The sequence below is a fragment of the Papilio machaon genome, chromosome 24 (genome assembly GCF_912999745.1).
Source record: "Papilio machaon chromosome 24, ilPapMach1.1, whole genome shotgun sequence".
Lineage (NCBI taxonomy): Eukaryota > Metazoa > Arthropoda > Insecta > Lepidoptera > Papilionidae > Papilio > Papilio machaon.
The window spans coordinates 4,675,141-4,692,425 of NC_060009.1; the positions used below are offsets into that span (position 1 = coordinate 4,675,141).

At 35.5% G+C, this 17,285-nt stretch overlaps 1 protein-coding gene across 1 annotated transcript; it reads left to right on the forward strand.

Moving 5' to 3' along the window:
- The first annotated feature begins 216 nt into the window (after positions 1-216).
- Positions 217-17,175, forward strand: LOC106717353 (cytochrome P450 4C1). The gene is made up of 10 exons (XM_045684019.1): positions 217-361; positions 4,401-4,490; positions 4,867-4,977; positions 8,597-8,782; positions 10,948-11,144; positions 11,298-11,361; positions 12,205-12,397; positions 16,304-16,455; positions 16,694-16,873; positions 17,024-17,175. The coding sequence occupies exons 1-10, from the start codon at positions 217-219 to the stop codon at positions 17,173-17,175; spliced, it is 1,470 nt and encodes a 489-aa protein (XP_045539975.1).
- The last annotated feature ends 110 nt before the right edge of the window (positions 17,176-17,285 follow it).

Consider the following 17,285-nt stretch of genomic DNA (forward strand, 5'->3'; position numbering starts at 1 on the left):
ACATCAACCTGAGGGTCGGATAACCGTAGATTTGGTGTTCAAAAATACCAAATTAATTAAAACGTAAATTATATTTAGAGATTCTTAAATTTAATTTCACAAGTTGGTTGATCCACCCTTCTTGTTAAACACTCTATGACTATAAACTAAACCAATTTTTTTGGCCTTAAAAATGACTGAATACGCAGTGAGTACTTTGTTCCAGTAAGGATTGTGATGTTGATGTTAGTATTATCTGTTATCGCGTTCGCATTGTACTGGAGGTGGCGATGGCGTGTGACGTCACGACTGGAACCCCCCGCTTACCCAGGCTGGGTACCATTGATTGGACATGTGCATCTTATCATAGGAGACAGTATTTGTAAGTTTGTACATCAGTTATATGTACATCTAAGATCTAATAGAGAATAAAGAACACCCAGCACCCCAGCTTTCTGACCCGAAAACTTATATAGGGTGCAATAAGGGGGCATAGTGCTGCCCATAAAAAAATCTATCAAGTGCAAGTCGGACTCGCGCACAGAGTGTTCCGTACAAACATGTAGGTATACCTGAGTAATTGATATGAATTTCGATTTAAACCTCTACGCCAGTGATTCTCAACCTTTTTTTGTTGCGGCACATATTTAACGATTTTTAAATTTGGCGGCACACAAAGGAAAAGATAAAAATTATTTACTTACTACAACACACTGCATAAATAGTTTATCAACTGTATAAAATGAATTGTATCTATATGACATTTCTAGACGCTAATTTTTTTTCAACTATTTTTCTGCCGCTTTTTGCAACCTATAGGCCAGGTTGCAAAAAGCGGTTTTCCGTTACGGGGGGCCGCGCGGGCCGCGGTGTCGGGTAGCTTAATGGCTATTTGTTATGTGCTTTAATATTGTTATGTACCAAAATCTTAAAGAAAGTTTCAGTGTTTATAAAGTTACATTTTTAGAAAATGATCATTTGTGTTATTTTTTTAATAAATTTTTATGTACGGTGATTGTTGATTTTTTTTGTAAGTTCAATTTTTTTTTTTTTTTCAAAAACCAACTTGATATGATAATAATAATAATAATAATAATAATTCATTTATTGCAAACTGTATTACATTGTTATAAAGTTACAAACATTTATACACAGCTACAACACAGTTAGATACCCCTTCGGGCGTGCAATATGATGATAATGATGAGGTATATTTTTGTGTAATAGAATGAGGTAAAGAAACAAAAACAGAACAAATACAACAAGAGCAAGAACTTGGGAACGTCTATCAACAATAATAATAATAATATAGTTAATAAGTGTAAAACACAGACGCCTTTTTTTTTGATAAGTGAATTGCAATGTTAACAAGAATTTGCTTGCGGGTCGGTCAAGTCCGTATCTATTGCCACTATCTAGTTTTTTTATAGTTAAAAAAATCATGCATCGAGTAGAAGGCTTGATCTAACAACCAGTTTTTTAGATTTATTTTAAAAACTTTACCGTTCATAGATTTTATCTTAATTGGCAAATGGTTAAAAACTCTTATAGCAGTGACATATGCACTTTTGTAATATATTTGACTTTTTATGTTAGGTAATTTAAGGTCATGTTGGTGAAAAGGACGTAAGTTACGGCTCTCAGCAGATTTAGGTTGAAAATAATGATGATTACTTTTTGTGAACAGACATAACTCCAAAATATAAATGCAAGTCAGCGTTAAAATTCTTTTTTCTTTAAATATACTTCTTAGGCTTTCTCGGTTTTTCAAACTATATATTATGCGAATACATTGCTTTTGAAGTACAAATGTTTCTTGAATATTAGTTGCATTGCCCCAAAAAACTATGCCGTATAAAAGCAAAGGATACACGTAACCAAAATACGCATTCTTTGTTACACATACTGATGTTGATCTCGATAGTAACGAGAGTACATAACAGTAGCTAGATATTTTCTTATTAATTTTGTCTACATGTAGTTTCCAACTTAAATGTGGGTCAATTTTTATGCCAAGAAAATTTACGTTGCCTACTTCTTCTACTTTAATATTATCACATGTTATGTTTAAGTTAAGTGGAGAAGTTTTATAATTTCTTAAATGTAGTATTTTAGTTTTAGATAAATTTACCGAAAGATTAATAGACTTGAGAGACGTTATCATTAATTTTAAGGATTTATTAATTTCATTTTCAAAATCTACTTTATTTAAATTTTTACCTGAGAAAAAGACAGTAGCATCATCTGCGAACATAACACACAGATGTTTGGTGACGTTAAACAGATCATTGACATAGATCAAAAAGAGAGCAGGGCCTAATATGCTACCTTGTGGTACACCGAGATTTACTTTTTGAAGCTTAGATTGAACAGTTTCAATGCTTTTTGTAGTTTTATTGTAAGTTGTTAAAATAGTTGCTTGATAGCGATCTTCTAGATAAGTCTGAAACAGTTTAAGGGCGATTCCGCGAATTCCCAAATTTTCTAGTTTCATCAGTAATATTTTATGAATTACGCAATCAAATGCCTTAGACATATCCAAGAATAATGCTACGCTTGAGTTTTTATCGTTCATGTTTTTCCAAATGTCATTCATAATTTTAAATATAGCTCCTGATGTATTTTTACCCTTTTGAAATCCGTATTGATTAGTATTTAAAATGTTATTTATTGCGAGAAAGTTCATTAGCTGATTACATATCACCTTCTCAAATATTTTTGAGAAGCCTGGTAAAAGTGCTATAGGTCTATAGTTGTTCAAATCTTGTTTCGATCCCTTTTTGTATATGGGTTTGATGAGCGCAGTTTTGAGACAACTGGGAAATGTTCCTGTTTCTAGCATCAAGTTGACTATAAAAGTAATAGGTTCAGAAATAAAAGATATACTTTGTTTAATTAGATACATGGGAATATGATCGTATCCATAACTGTTTTTAGGCTTTAAGGTATGAACAATTCTATTTATATCATGAGTGGTTACTGGTGACAAGAACATACTTTTATAGTTAGATACTTTGTCATTATATGTTGAAACTATAGGGCCACGCGGGTCAATTAATATGAGATTTAGTTTGACAGCGCTGCTCAACGGCCTGTAACAACGAATTGAAAACCCTCGTAAAACGCGGTCATCACTGACTGACGTGGCTTGAACTGAAAGTCTATATGTCAACCATCACTGACCGACACGGCCTGGACAGGAAATAACTTTATTTTCTCGGCATAGAACGTGTTAAATTAATATTAAACCGAATCACATACATTTGCCAATTTTAACGAAAGAAAAGGTGCAGTAACTACTAGGTAGCACCTTGTGAATCCCAACTATCACTAAAACTACACGTTTTGTACGCAGAAGTGGCAAGTGTGCGCCGACTTGAGACATATCCCTATTGCTGTGCACGCCGCTTCATCGTAATTTGGCACTAAGAAAAACCGCATGCAAAGCAAATAATAAAATAATTTATTTTTTGTGGATTTAAATATATATTCATGTTAAAAACATTTTTCTTTTTAAATGATATAATTTAATAATTTTAACATTATTATACATTTGCAAAATTTGGCGGCACACTTTTGAAATTTGGCGGCACACAAAAGTGCCGCGGCACAGTGGTTGAGAATCACTGCTCTACGAGTTTACGAGACAAGGGGTTGTAAATTTAAAATTATCAAAAACTAGTTATCACCCACGACTCCGTCTGCGCGTAATTAAAAAAAAACTTAATAAGTAGCCTATGTGCTCTTCCAGGCTATGATCTACATCTGCCATCCGTCCAACCATCCATCCATCCATCCATCTAAACATTCGCATAATATTAGTAAGATTAATTATGTGATGTAATTGAAAAAAAAACGGTTTTCATGACAGACGGACAGTCGGATGGACAATGATCCTATTACGGTTCCGTTTTTTCCTTTCCAGTTACGGAACACTAAAAACCGATACTAAATACACTGAAACCTTTATAATGAATATAAATACGTAACAGTAATTCCAGTAATTCCATTCGTAATTGAGTATAATCCATGAGACATTTTATTTGATTCTAAAACATGACGCAATGATGATGTTGTATCAATTGAACGGTTAGTAGTGCAGGGAAAAGTGGAAGGCACCAGGACACGAGGTAGATCGCCCATGAGGTGGATAGACCAGGTCAGAGTGACAGTAGATGTCCCCTTACACGTGTGTGCGAAAAAAGCAGTAGTCCGGGAAGAATGGAAGCATCTCAGCAGTCAAACGGGTCACGGCATCTACTTGATGACCACGACCAGTCTGTAAAGACTGAAGCGACTGAGAAGAAAAAAACATTACACCTTGTATTAAATCTTTGCCTTTTCCTTACATATTATTTTTCTTTACATCTGGACAATATCTACATATACGGAATAAAAATTGTATTTTTTTCTCCTTCTAGCCTTATGGAATACGTTAAAGAAATTTTCATACACCAGTTTGAAAATGGGTGGTGTGATATCTGCTTCGATTGGACTTCGGACAGTTTATGGTAAATTTGGTTACGTTAAAGTTACGACCTAATACTGTAGTGTCCTTATTTAAGACACCGTTTCCCGCTGTTTCTAAATTTACGGGTAAAAAAAATTGTGACCAATTCCCTCATTTCGGCAACATATTTGACCTTTCGCGGTTTCCGAAGTTTAAATCTGTCTAAATTAGTTTTTTTTTATTGGTTCGGCATTTTTGTAATTAAATTTAGTCTTTAATGAAAGCCCCATTTTGTTGGCCAGTAAATACATATATTCTTCATTGCTTAAAAAAAACTCAATCACTTTTATCCAAAACTTGCAAAGTAACCCCACAGTTTTATACAATCTGCTAAAATCTCTCGAAACACGATATAATGAAGAATTCTTTGTTTCCAGTTGTAACAGATCCTGACGATTGTTTGACTGTCGCCAACACATGTTTACAAAAGGACGATTTCTATAATTTTGCTAAGCCCTGGGTCGGAGAAGGGTTAATCACTGGAACTCGTAAGTAAAAAAAAAAGATACAGTCGAATTGATAACCTCCTTCTTTTTGAAGTCGGCTAATAAGTAACTCATTCTTTTTGAAGACGGCTAAAAAATAAAATGTACTCGTACAAAGCAAATTCTATTAGCAATAACAAAACGTTTTCAACCTTAATAAATTTTTCTTAATATTTTTTTGTTCTTAAAACTTTTTTTTACTACTAACTTTTTTTTAATAACTAACTAATCTGTAGGAAACCCTCTTCGGGTAAAGGCCTCCTACAAAGACGCTCATATCTCTCTATTTTCTTTCTGCTGTTTTCTTTATTTCATCTTCCCATCGTGTACCTCTACCTCTTCCTATACCTCTTCTACCTTTTGGTCCATAACGTTGTTCTAACTGTTCATCTCTGATCACCTAGTCTTGCAACATGTCCCGCCCATTTCGTAAGTAAGCGTTTACAATTTAATTATTTATGTTAACTAGCTTTTACCCGCGACTCCGTCCGCGCGGAATAAAAAAAACGCACACGAGATAAAAAAAAGTTCCTATGTCCGTCTCCTAGTTCTAAGCTATCTCCCCATCAATTTTCAGCTAAATCATTTCGACCGATCTTGAGTTATAAATAGTGTAACTAACACGACTTTTTTGGAACGAAGTTCCTTATCGCGCGTTGTGAAAGGGGGCTAGACGGAAAAATTCTTACGAAAAGTTGTCACGACACTTATTGCTATAGTAAGTATGTTAACGACGAATGAGCGCTACATCACCATGGCAACGACGTGACAATATATAACGAAAATTCATAGAAATAAAATGTACTTCTTGTGAAGACTTAAGTTTTTTATTCATAGAATAAACATTGGTTCCTTCACTAATTAATCGAAAGGAACTTCGTTCCATCCGGGTGTCCCTTGACACCTCTCAAGTTTTTTTTAATATATATATATATATATATATACTAGCTTTTACCCGCGACTCCGTCCGCGCGGAATAAAAAATAGAAAACGGGGTAAAAATTATCCTATGTCCGTTTCCTGGTTCTAAGCTACCTGCCCACCAATTTCAGTCAAATCGACTCAGCCATTTTTGAGTTATAAATAGTGTAACTAATACGACTTTATTTTATATATATAGATATTAATATTAATAATTATATTTGAAATGTAGGCCAATTTTAATCATGAATGATAATGTAACCTTTAACACGCAGAAGTCCAAAGCTTGCTCTCCTTAGGCCAACTCTTGTTGCTTTCTTTGCCTAAGACTCAATCACCAAGAGAAGATCTCATAGTTGCTAATATTACCTACAAGCTGTGAGACATCCATAGATGATAGATATATGCCACCCAAGACTTTTATTTAGCAAATTTAAGGATCTATAATTCGTTCATACATCATTTTTATGTATGTCATATAGTTTGACCTACGAAAGCCGAGAAATGAAAATTGTGATTTTCTTTGTAACGCGACATAGCATTTTTCGGTTGCGCGTAATTTTATTCTTTCGATATCTCCTAAAGTTTTAGACAAAATGATATAGTTTCAAGGGCAAATATAATCTACATTAAATTCTCTTGATAATGAACATATTTATGTACATAAGGGTTAATACTGAACTCGAATAATAGCGTCGGAAATAGGGCATGAATTTAATTGATGTTTCTAAAGAAAAAAATGGTTATTGTGAGAAAACTATAAAAGATAGATATATGCTATTGCGGATTTTTATTTAGCACATTTAAAGAGCTACAATTCGTCCACACATCATTTTTATGTAGGTCCTATAGTTTAGACTACGTAAGCGCGAAAAAATGTCTCTAATTTTCCCAACAAATTTTGAAGCTATATATTCAAAATTTACTAGTCTTCTAGTTATTTAAAAAAAATCAAAAAAAAAAAATGGAACCCATCTGCAAGCACTTCCTTTCGATTAAAATAATTTTTATCAAAATCGGACCACCAGGGGCGGAGATTCGCAGTAGCACACATAAAAAAATACAGTCGAAGTGATAACCTCCTTCTTTTTGAAGTCGGCTAAAAATAATTTATCCCAATGGTATTGTACATTTCACCTCCTCCTGATACTGCTAGTGTAAACTACCTAAACTAACTATACTGCTACCTAAAACTTTTAACAAAAATCCATACATCCATCCAAACTTTCGCAATGATAATACTAATTTAATTAAAAAAAAAATAGTCTTTTATTCAGTTCTGCTTATAAGTTACAATAAAAATAACGAATATAATGTAAAGTTTGCTAGTGTAAAGGTTAACTTATGGTATATGAAACTTAATAACTTAAGATAATTGAAAATTAGAAGTTAAATAAAGTTAAAGTTACACGTTAGATATTACTCTTCTAGGATATGCTTTTTGCTTATTTTCTGCTGATCTATTTGCCAGTCGGCAAAGGACTCCTCAAACCTTTTCTACTCATACCTTTCTCTCGCTACTCTACTCCCGGTCACTCCTACTACACTCCTAATGTCGTCATCCCATCTTTTCAGCGGTCTGCCTCTTTCCCTTTTTCCGTCTCTGGGGTACCTGAGTCAGAGTTTTGCTCCATTTGTCTGGTCTTCTCATTGTGTGTCCCGCCCATCGCCATTTGAGCCTTCTGATTTCAGATGCTATATCTGTAACTCTTGTCTTGCTTCTGATGGTACGGTTGTTTACCCTGTCTGACTTTTTTTTATTAGCAACATACTTCTTTCCATTGCGTGCTGACATGTTGCTAATCTATTAGTTATATTTTGAGTTAGAGCCCATGTTTGGCAGCCGTACATGAGGACAGGTAGAATGCAGGTGTTGTATAGTTTGCTTTTAATATTTATATGTAACTTCTTGTCTTTCATGATCTCTCTCATGCCCCAGTATCTACTCCAACCGTTGCTTATTCTCCGCTCGCGTTTTTACGTGTAGAATCGTTTTGTGTCATTAGCTGACCCAGGTAAATATATTCATCTGTATATTCAATTTCACTATTTTCTATGTTTATTGTGTTTTTCCTTCCATTGGTCATTACTCTAGTCTTTTCCGGATTTATATTAGTTTTAGGCCTACATTCTCACTTTCAGTTGCTAGCTCTCTTATCATTTTTTCAATGTCTTCTGATGTTTCAACAAACAAAACTATGTCATCTGCGAACCGTAGGTGCGTTAGAGGAACACCGTTCACATTTATTTCAAGATTTTTCCAATTGAGGTATCTAAACACCGATTCTAGCACAGCTGATAATAATTTTGGATATAAGGGGTTCCCTTGTTCTTCTGGGGACTCCTTTTTCCACTCGGATTTTTTTTCCTTTCTTTTCTAATTGAATCCTAGCGGTACTGTGACTATATATATTTTTAATTAAGCGGATATATTTGTGTTCAATTCCTTGGACTCTTAACGCCTCCCAAATCGTTTCGTGAAGTAAAGAGTCGAATGCCTTACTATAGTGAATAAATGCGATGTAGTATGTGCGTTGGTATTCGTTGTATTTTTCTAACACTTGACGAGTATGTCAAGTGATAGAAACATTCAGTAGAATGGATATGATCGATCACCCAGTAATCTTTGCGAAAATCTGCCTGTCCAATGGGTTCAATGGGTATTCATAACACTAGTATGATAAAATGTTATACATTGTAGCGTCAAAATGGAAGCATCATCGGAAGTTGTTGAACCCAGCGTTCAGTCAGCTCGTAGTGGATGGTTTCCAGGGAGTTTTCAACAGTCAGGCCCGTCGCCTGGTGAAAGATATGGAGACTGAGGTAGGGAAGGGACCTTTCGATCACTGGACATACACGCGAAGGAATGCTTTGGAGACTATTTGCTGTAAGTAAATCTGTTACTAACTGTTGCACTCAGGGACTTAAGCGATTATTTAACTAACCATTAAACTATTTTGAGAGTAGTTAGACTGGAATAAGAGAGTAAATCTACGTTCTTAAACCTCCAAATAATAGGTCTTTACCTATGAAATTGCCATTCTGCAGTACTGGCCATTTCAAATCTAAATAATTTTTGTTTTGCTAGGAATTCTAATTAATTTTATTTTAAAAACATGGAATTCTTTTTCCAAAAGCTATCATTTGTTTATTGATTATAGTCCGGTCGCGGAGCAGGAAGAATTTCGTACAATGACCTCTTTACCTACTGACAGAGGTTACAAACATTTTTGTATTTAGTGCGGTTTACATGAATTATTTGAAGGAGAAAGAAAAATTACCAACTTATAAAATATAGTTATTATTATTATATAAATCATTTATTTAGATTTAATAATACAAGTAATAAAAATCTAGACAAGTATCTAATAATAAAAAATCAAAAATCAGAATCCGATTCCTCTGTTTCGGAGTAACTGTTACTTTGCTCTATTGTTCAATTTCGAGAAGTGAAGAATTCATTTGTATAATATTTTAAAACCAAAAAGTAACTATCGGAAAGCCGGCAATAAAATAGATGATGTTGCCTGCACTTTCGTCTTTCAAATATTCGTTTCGATTGTTCATTTCGAACTATCCAATAATTAACCTTTTCGGTAATCCTTCTAACGGAGCCCATAAAATTTTTATTATGCAAACAAACAAACTAAAAGTTTACAATCCCTGAGGACGGCGTCCTTTGTTTCTGTGCGAGCGAGACTAATTGTATTTACGCGGGAGTGACAAAGAAAGGTAATGTGAGTTCAATGTACGAAATTCTTCGTGCTCCGCGACCGGACTATAGTGTTAAATTTTCATCGCATTTCAATCTTTTTCGTCATCATGGATACGTAAAAAAAAATCGAGCAATTATGGAATATGAGTACCTTCGTGGCAGCAACGCGACATAAGCGGCACGCAACATCAACGACGTTTACGGAGTTAACAGTACAAACCAACGTACCACCTGTTATTGGTTTGCTCGCTTCCGTTCTGGAAATTTAGACCTGAAAGATTAACCTCGCGGTCGTCCGAAGACTTTGGTCAATAATGACGAATTAAAGGCGATTGCGGAAGCTGATGATACACAATCTACGACTGAATTAGCAGCAGCTTTCGACGTAAGTTTAAAATTAATATTGATCCATTTGCGTCAAATTGGCAAGGTAAAAAAGCTTGATAAATGGATCGCCAGTGTGAAGTACGCGTCCCTTGCACTGCTCAACAGACACACAAATGAAGGAATTTTGAACTGCAGTTGGTTGGATTCTGGTTCAGCACCTAAACAATGCTCTAAACGAAAACTTATCCCTAGAAAAGTGATGGTCACTGTTTGGTGGTCTTGCGCCGGTGTGATTCAGCACAGCTTCTTACAAACGGGGTGAGCATTACTGCAGATGTGTACTGTGAAGAACTGAACACAATGGTGGAGAAGCTGGCACATTTCCAACCATCATTGGTCAATCTCTCGTCTCCGCTGCTCCTGCACGACAACGCGCGACTTCTTATTGCACAGTAGACGGTCTCCAAATTGCGAGAACTGGGGTTGAAAACTCACCGTCATCCGCGCAACTAACCAGACCTTGTGCCTACAGACTACTACTTTTTCCAGAATTTGGGTAATTTCTTGACGGGAAAAAAATTCAATACCCGAGTCAGTATAAAATGCTTTTGAAGATTTTGTTGCCTCCCGTCCAGCTGATTTCTTTAAGAAGCGCATCAATGAACTGCCACTGCGTTGGCAAAGATGCATTGATTGTATGGGTGATTACTTCGATTAATAAAAATAAAAATACATGAAAAAAAATCGTTTCATTTTTTTCATACACAACGGCAATTTCACAGGTAAAGACCTAATAGATAACGGACTTCTTATAACTTTCTTCAACATAAGTACATCTACTTATCTCGTCGATTACAATGAGTCCTTTTCATAAAAATAATTTTCGTATAAATTTTAATATCATGGTTTAAGAGAACTAAAAAGAAGAACAACGCCATCTTTTGCCCAGTGTGTTACTTCTTGATTCTTCTGATGTAGATGTAAGTTTTATTCTACGTTTGTTTGTACAGTAACCGCTCTGGGAGTTGAATTCTGCGAAAACAGCGTTCTCAACAGTCAATATGAGCACGCGGTGGAGCAGATGTTGAACATGCTGGTGGAGAGGTTCCAGAAGTTCTGGCTCCACAACGAATTTATATACAACTGGTCGAACCTGAAGAAGAAACAGGAAAGATGTCTGGAGATACTGCACAATATGTCAAACACGGTAAACTCGATGTACTGACTTTTAAGACCGAAACACATAAAAAATACGAAGTTATTTTTTATGGGAGGATAACCAAAATGGAACGAAAGACAAGGTTGTTATAATAATAATGCTGGTACCTGAATAAATTCTCTACGTTTTATTTGGTTGCAGGTTCTAAAAACACGTAAAGCTGCGTACTTAAACAATGATAAGAATGGAAAAGAAGCATCAACAGGTTTGTACGAGCAACAATTTATAATACTTTTTATTAACATAGTAAAGGGTAGACAGTGACCACGGATCTCCTATTGCCGCGGTCCTGACACTCCTATCTTGCTTCTTCTTTATTTAGGCATCTACACATTCATGCACGTCGGTTTGGGGTGCTCATAATATCCTTCTTGAGTATTTCATCAATTAGGACGGTATAAGTCCGTCTAGCACGGCCCCGACCTATGCCGAAACTTATTTTCGCCCCATAAAGTTCCTTTGTTAATCTCCTTCCAAGTAGTAATGAGACCCAGGCAAAATTCGAAGTTTCTAGGTCTCGTATCTATGCTGTGAAAAATATTTGTAGTTACGAACTTAAACCGCGGTGGTTTTTAGGCCTTTGTAGTGTAAATTTAAGAAAAACCTGAAAGACGTATTTAATTATTAGTGCTGAAAAGTGCGTATGCAAGTAATTCTGCAGGAGGAATAACGTTGCTCTATACAAATCTTAGACCTCCACTTTGGTCGCCTGCGTAGTGACCGAAACCTCTATACGAAATTTCAAGTCTCTAGAAACAGTAGTTTCGACTGTGCGTCGATATTCAGTTAGTTTACTCGTGTAAATAAATAGATTTTAATGACTTAACCTTGTGAAAATCGGCAGATATTATATTTCGGTGATCCTTGAATGCTTTCCTCCATAAAGAAAAAAAATTCACGATCGACCATTTTATGGAGTCGTTATTCTCTAAAAATCACGAAATATTAAACTGTATAAACAAATAGGGACGAAACGTTTCATCTTCAAATTAGTGTCAAATGACCGGTAACGTCTTTCTAGTGTTAATGCATCCAATGTTAATTTTAGGTATAAAATTCAAGCCGTTTTTGGACCTTCTACTAGAATTATCTATAGAGAAAGGAGCGTTTAACGATTTGGAGATAAGAGAACATGTGGACACCATGATAGTAGCAGGTCACGAAACGGCAGCTAATGTTCTCATGTTCACCTTAGTTATGATTGGATCATATCCGAAGGTGCAGGAGCGAATATTTGAAGAGTAAGTTTATACTTATATCAATGAATCTTTCTTATTTTAATTCTCCAATAGCCTAATAGTTAAGGGTGCCGAGAACGTGGGTTTGAATCTGACCGACTGTTGTAAATTTTTCTGTCACGAAAAAGCGTTACGGCCGCGTGCTCGTAGTTTTTTTATAGCCTATTTTAACTCGTAGCTCCCTGCCTGATTCACCGCTTTTGATGATTTTTTTTATTCGACAGGTGGTATTTGTTGTCCGGTCCCATTTTTATTTTATTAAATACTGACAAGTAGTTTTGCGTTAGTTCTTAGTAATACGTACCAAAAAGTCGGTAAATGAAAGGATAATTTTGCTTTCTTGGCTAATGTAGGTTAAACAAATTGTAGCTATATGCTATGTTATGTAACATCTGTTGCACGAATGGGCCAGCTTGCCTGGTTTAATACCACGACCGCAAAGACAGGCGTGAAGATTAAGCGATCCCGCTTTTCATCTGATGAGTGTGGTACGGAAGGCCTAATTTTAGTCAGCTTCCTTTAAACTTTTCCCTTTAAATACGTATACGTATATAAATGATGATCTTTAAATCTATTCTGTAAAGGTCTGGGAATAAGAGTTTGTATCAAGAAATATGTTGACCTCAAAATACAGAATGTAAGAAAGACGTATAAATAAGACTTAAGAAGAAGTATATAAGTACATACAGTCAAAACCGTTTATGGCGACATCGTTTAGAACAACATACCGGTTAAACTGACCAAAATCAAAGGTCCTGGCTGAATGTTATATGCCCGCGCGATATAAGAAAATGGGTAGAAGTTTTGTAACTCAATCGGGCGGAAAATATAGCTAAATATAAAGCCAAAATGTAACAATGTGGGAACTTTAAATTGCGAATGCCATAGTCGGATACAGAAATACTAAACCAAATAAATAAATAAAAAAATGGATTGCTAGGTCTTGCACTGCAATGACCAAACGTTTGAGAGATGGCTAAATAAGAAACTATTCAACATTTACGTATAAGCTCATTACATAGAATAGTCCATGTGAGAAAGAAGAAAGAAGCCAGCAAAGTCTTGAAGTAAATATCTAAACCTAAACATACCCATAAATAGATAGGGTATAAAGAAAATAAAGAAACAAAATTACACGGCATGACGCTGTCTGAGGAAGTTGTCAAAGCGACAAGAAAACAAACTATGGTGTGACGTGCTGTTCGGAGCGTATAACTGTGAAATATGCTATGATGAATACAAACAAATAGTCATACAATAGAAATGTCATGAATTAAAATATAACGGGAAAGTCTTAAATTACAAGACACGTTAAGAAAATTAACTATTATCGTGGAGTAATACTTAACAATGAACCAAAAATTCTTGTTACGAGACTATGCAATCATCAAAAATAAGAAAAGCTTAAGGTCAGCGTGGAACCATGGATAGAAGAAAAGAGAAGATATTTGTATCGGAAGAGTAGTAAAGTTTTTACAAACTATCACACAAGCAGAAACAAAGTCAATAGTAGAAAGTATTGAATACTTCAAGTTAAGATAAGAAGTAAAACAATATTGAATAACAGCGTAAATTAAGGTCCAAGCGTATAGTTAACATTAAAATGACGGGTCAGCCGCTAGGAGAACTGATGTATGTTACCCATCGGGAGTATGTAAAGACAGCCATGGGGCTTGAATGTTGAAATACTCACAGTTAAAGATTAGAAAGAAGAAGAGGACACAAGTTCTACAATGGCGATCTACATTAAGAAAAGAAATAATAGGACAACATATATTTCACTAACAATTAGAGGATTAACTTTATGGAAAAGACAGTGTCACTATATGAATAATGTTATTGAATATGTGGCCATAAATCAATGAATCACGAATAATCACAAGGAATAACGAACTAAGTTTTTGAAATATCACCGTCTTCCAGGATGAAATGACGAACCCTGTAATGCTGTGTTTTATATTACCAGATCTAGCGTACTCCTGCGTTACGACTGAAGAGTATGATTGATATGATCAATAAAACGAAACCTTAAAATGGCACCTGGACAAACTAAGCTGAGATTGAAATACTTACAAAAAAAAAAAAACTAAACGGAAGGTTATTGAAAATGAAGAAGAAGAAAAACAGTAGCATTAATAAAATTTGTAATTAAGTCATGAAAATTTATATATATATAAAAAAAAAACAGCTATACTTACACTACTTAAATAAATAAGAGACATATTTGTGGTGAATCCATGACAAAGGAATTATTTTGGAAAAAAAATGAAACTGGTAAGCAGACCACATGTGGCCGTTTTCAAAAGGCAACATGTACATCCTAAATCGGCCCCGGGTAGGGGACTGACTGCGGATATACAGAACAACTCGCACGGGAGGTGCACCGGCAATAATCAACGGTGCACCCCCAATGCGGAGCACGGGGAAATAAAACCACCTAATGCTGGTAACCGAAGAGATTTATTTGATGTGTATTTCGCCTTATATATGTTCTTAGATGCCTGACCAAGCATGAGCATTTACACGACCTTCATAGGTGTGTGTGTGTGTTACGTGCGCCCCAATCTTTTAGACTTCCTGCTACATATCACGTATGCTACATATTTTTATCGTTGCTGTGGGATCTTCCGTTACTATGCGCAGGCTCTGCTCTAGCCATGGTCGTTGATACGAACATTCTGGGGAGTCTCCGGATTGCGAGGATGCGGGCTTCTTACAAGTAGACGTTGGCACATGACAGCTCTGCTGGGTGGGTCGGGGCCCTGGTAGATTCGGTATTTGATACGAACACCGCTTTATCGAAAACATTGGTTTTTACGACATTGTTTACTACGACATACCGCATTAAGCGACCACATTTGGTTATTTTTTTCGGAGAATTATACCTGTAGAACGACCGGCTCAGCTGTATTGTAAACAATTTGAATAGGTAACAGTATACACATCTGGCACAGTATAATAGTCAAGTTTCACAAAAAACTATAGCTAACTGCTTTGGGCATGCAGGTTTTAAAGATCTTACAAGTCTTATAACAAGAACCTCAGATGATGTGATTGAAGATGATGAAGAGGACAATATTTCTTTGGGTCAATTAGCCCAAAATTTACGACCTGCTTTATCTACTACTGAAACACACGAGTTCATTGATGTAGATCAGTCTATTGCAATTTGTGCACCAGCTACGGAGGGTGATATTGTACGTGAAGTTCAAGAGGAAAATGAAAATGAACAGTAAGACTCGGAAGAACACTTTACAGTGCCAACTTTGATTGACGGTCTTAATGCTGTTAGTGTATTACGAAAGATTGTTCTTTTTAATGAAGAGTTCCACATGCAGGGAAATTGTGACGATACGCAGATTAAAATCCAATGTGAATTACAAAATGTGTATACACGACAGAAGTGTTTCAAACAAACTAAAATTACAGATTTTATGCATACAAAAATTATGAAAAAATGATATTGTTCTTTTATATTATACGTTTGTATTGAAGTCAACAAAATGCGGTTTAATTTCCTACATGAATATACATATCTTTCCTATTAATACCTGTCACCAGTTGTTACAACTATCGGTTTTTACGACTCAATATGAGTAGTCCCTTCGATGTCGTTATAACAGATTTTGACTGTATATATATATTTCTGTTATCCCCTTAAGATCCACTAAATATTTTTTCCCCTAAAGGCCTTAAATGACTCGTTTTTTAATTTCACGCAGTGTACGCGAAATCAACTAGCTTTTCCCTGTGATAGGGCATAATTATATAAAAAACCTTATTCAGTAGACTATGTCCTCTTCCACAAAGTGTTCTACTTGTACCAAACAACCATGTCCATGAATCCGTTCTGGAGATTGCTTGTAACGTCTAGCATAATAGAATAAGTATGACGTATTATGATTTTAGGCTACACGACATTTTCGGGAACGATGACAGAGATGTGACAAAGCAAGATTTATCTCAACTAGTATACTTAGAGGCCGTGTTGAAGGAAACAATGCGGGTGTACCCCATCGTGCCTGTGACTATGAGGTGGCTTGACAGAAATGTCAAACTAAGTGAGTAGTATTTCATATCACTGTACAATTGAAAACATTGCTATAACAATTTGACACATGATGTTAGTGACTTATTTTTCAATCACTGGAGCGCCAAAAGCCTCATCATGGTTAGGGGTATGAAACATCTTTTTCTGTGATACATTTGGATTTAAGCGATTGTTTTATTTATTCATTTACTCATTGCCACTGTCACTCACTGACTCGCTACTTTTACTCATTAATTTAATTCTTCCAGAGAATTACACATTAACCGCTGGTCGTACATGCGTTATGTTAGTGTACGGGGTCCACAGACATGCCATGTGGGGACATGACGCCGAGGAGTTCAAGCCCGAACGCTGGCTGGACCCAGCCACTTTGCCGCACAGTCCCAACGCCTTTGTTGCATTTCATATTGGCAGGAGGATTTGTATTGGTTAGTTATTAAATTAAAAAAAATATGAGAACTTTGAAATGTAGAATACAAAAATACTATTCTTCTTTTTTATGAGTTTTAGAAATATGGAAATAATAAAACGAATTAAACCAATTTATGTCTACAAGTTATAATAATTTCACTTTCCAGGTAAATCGTACGCGTATTCATCAATGAAAACAACATTGGCTCACCTATTACGTCACTACCGAGTACAAGCCGACCACAAAAAGATGATATTAAAACTTGACGTTGTGCTCAAACCCGAATGCGGCCACTTCATATCAATAGAGAAGAGATAAAATGTTAATTTCTAAATTCGTGACACATGTATTTAATCTTTATTAAATAAACAAAAAAAAACTGGACTGACTGCACTGCCTAATAAAATAAAAACATACCAAACGTGTAA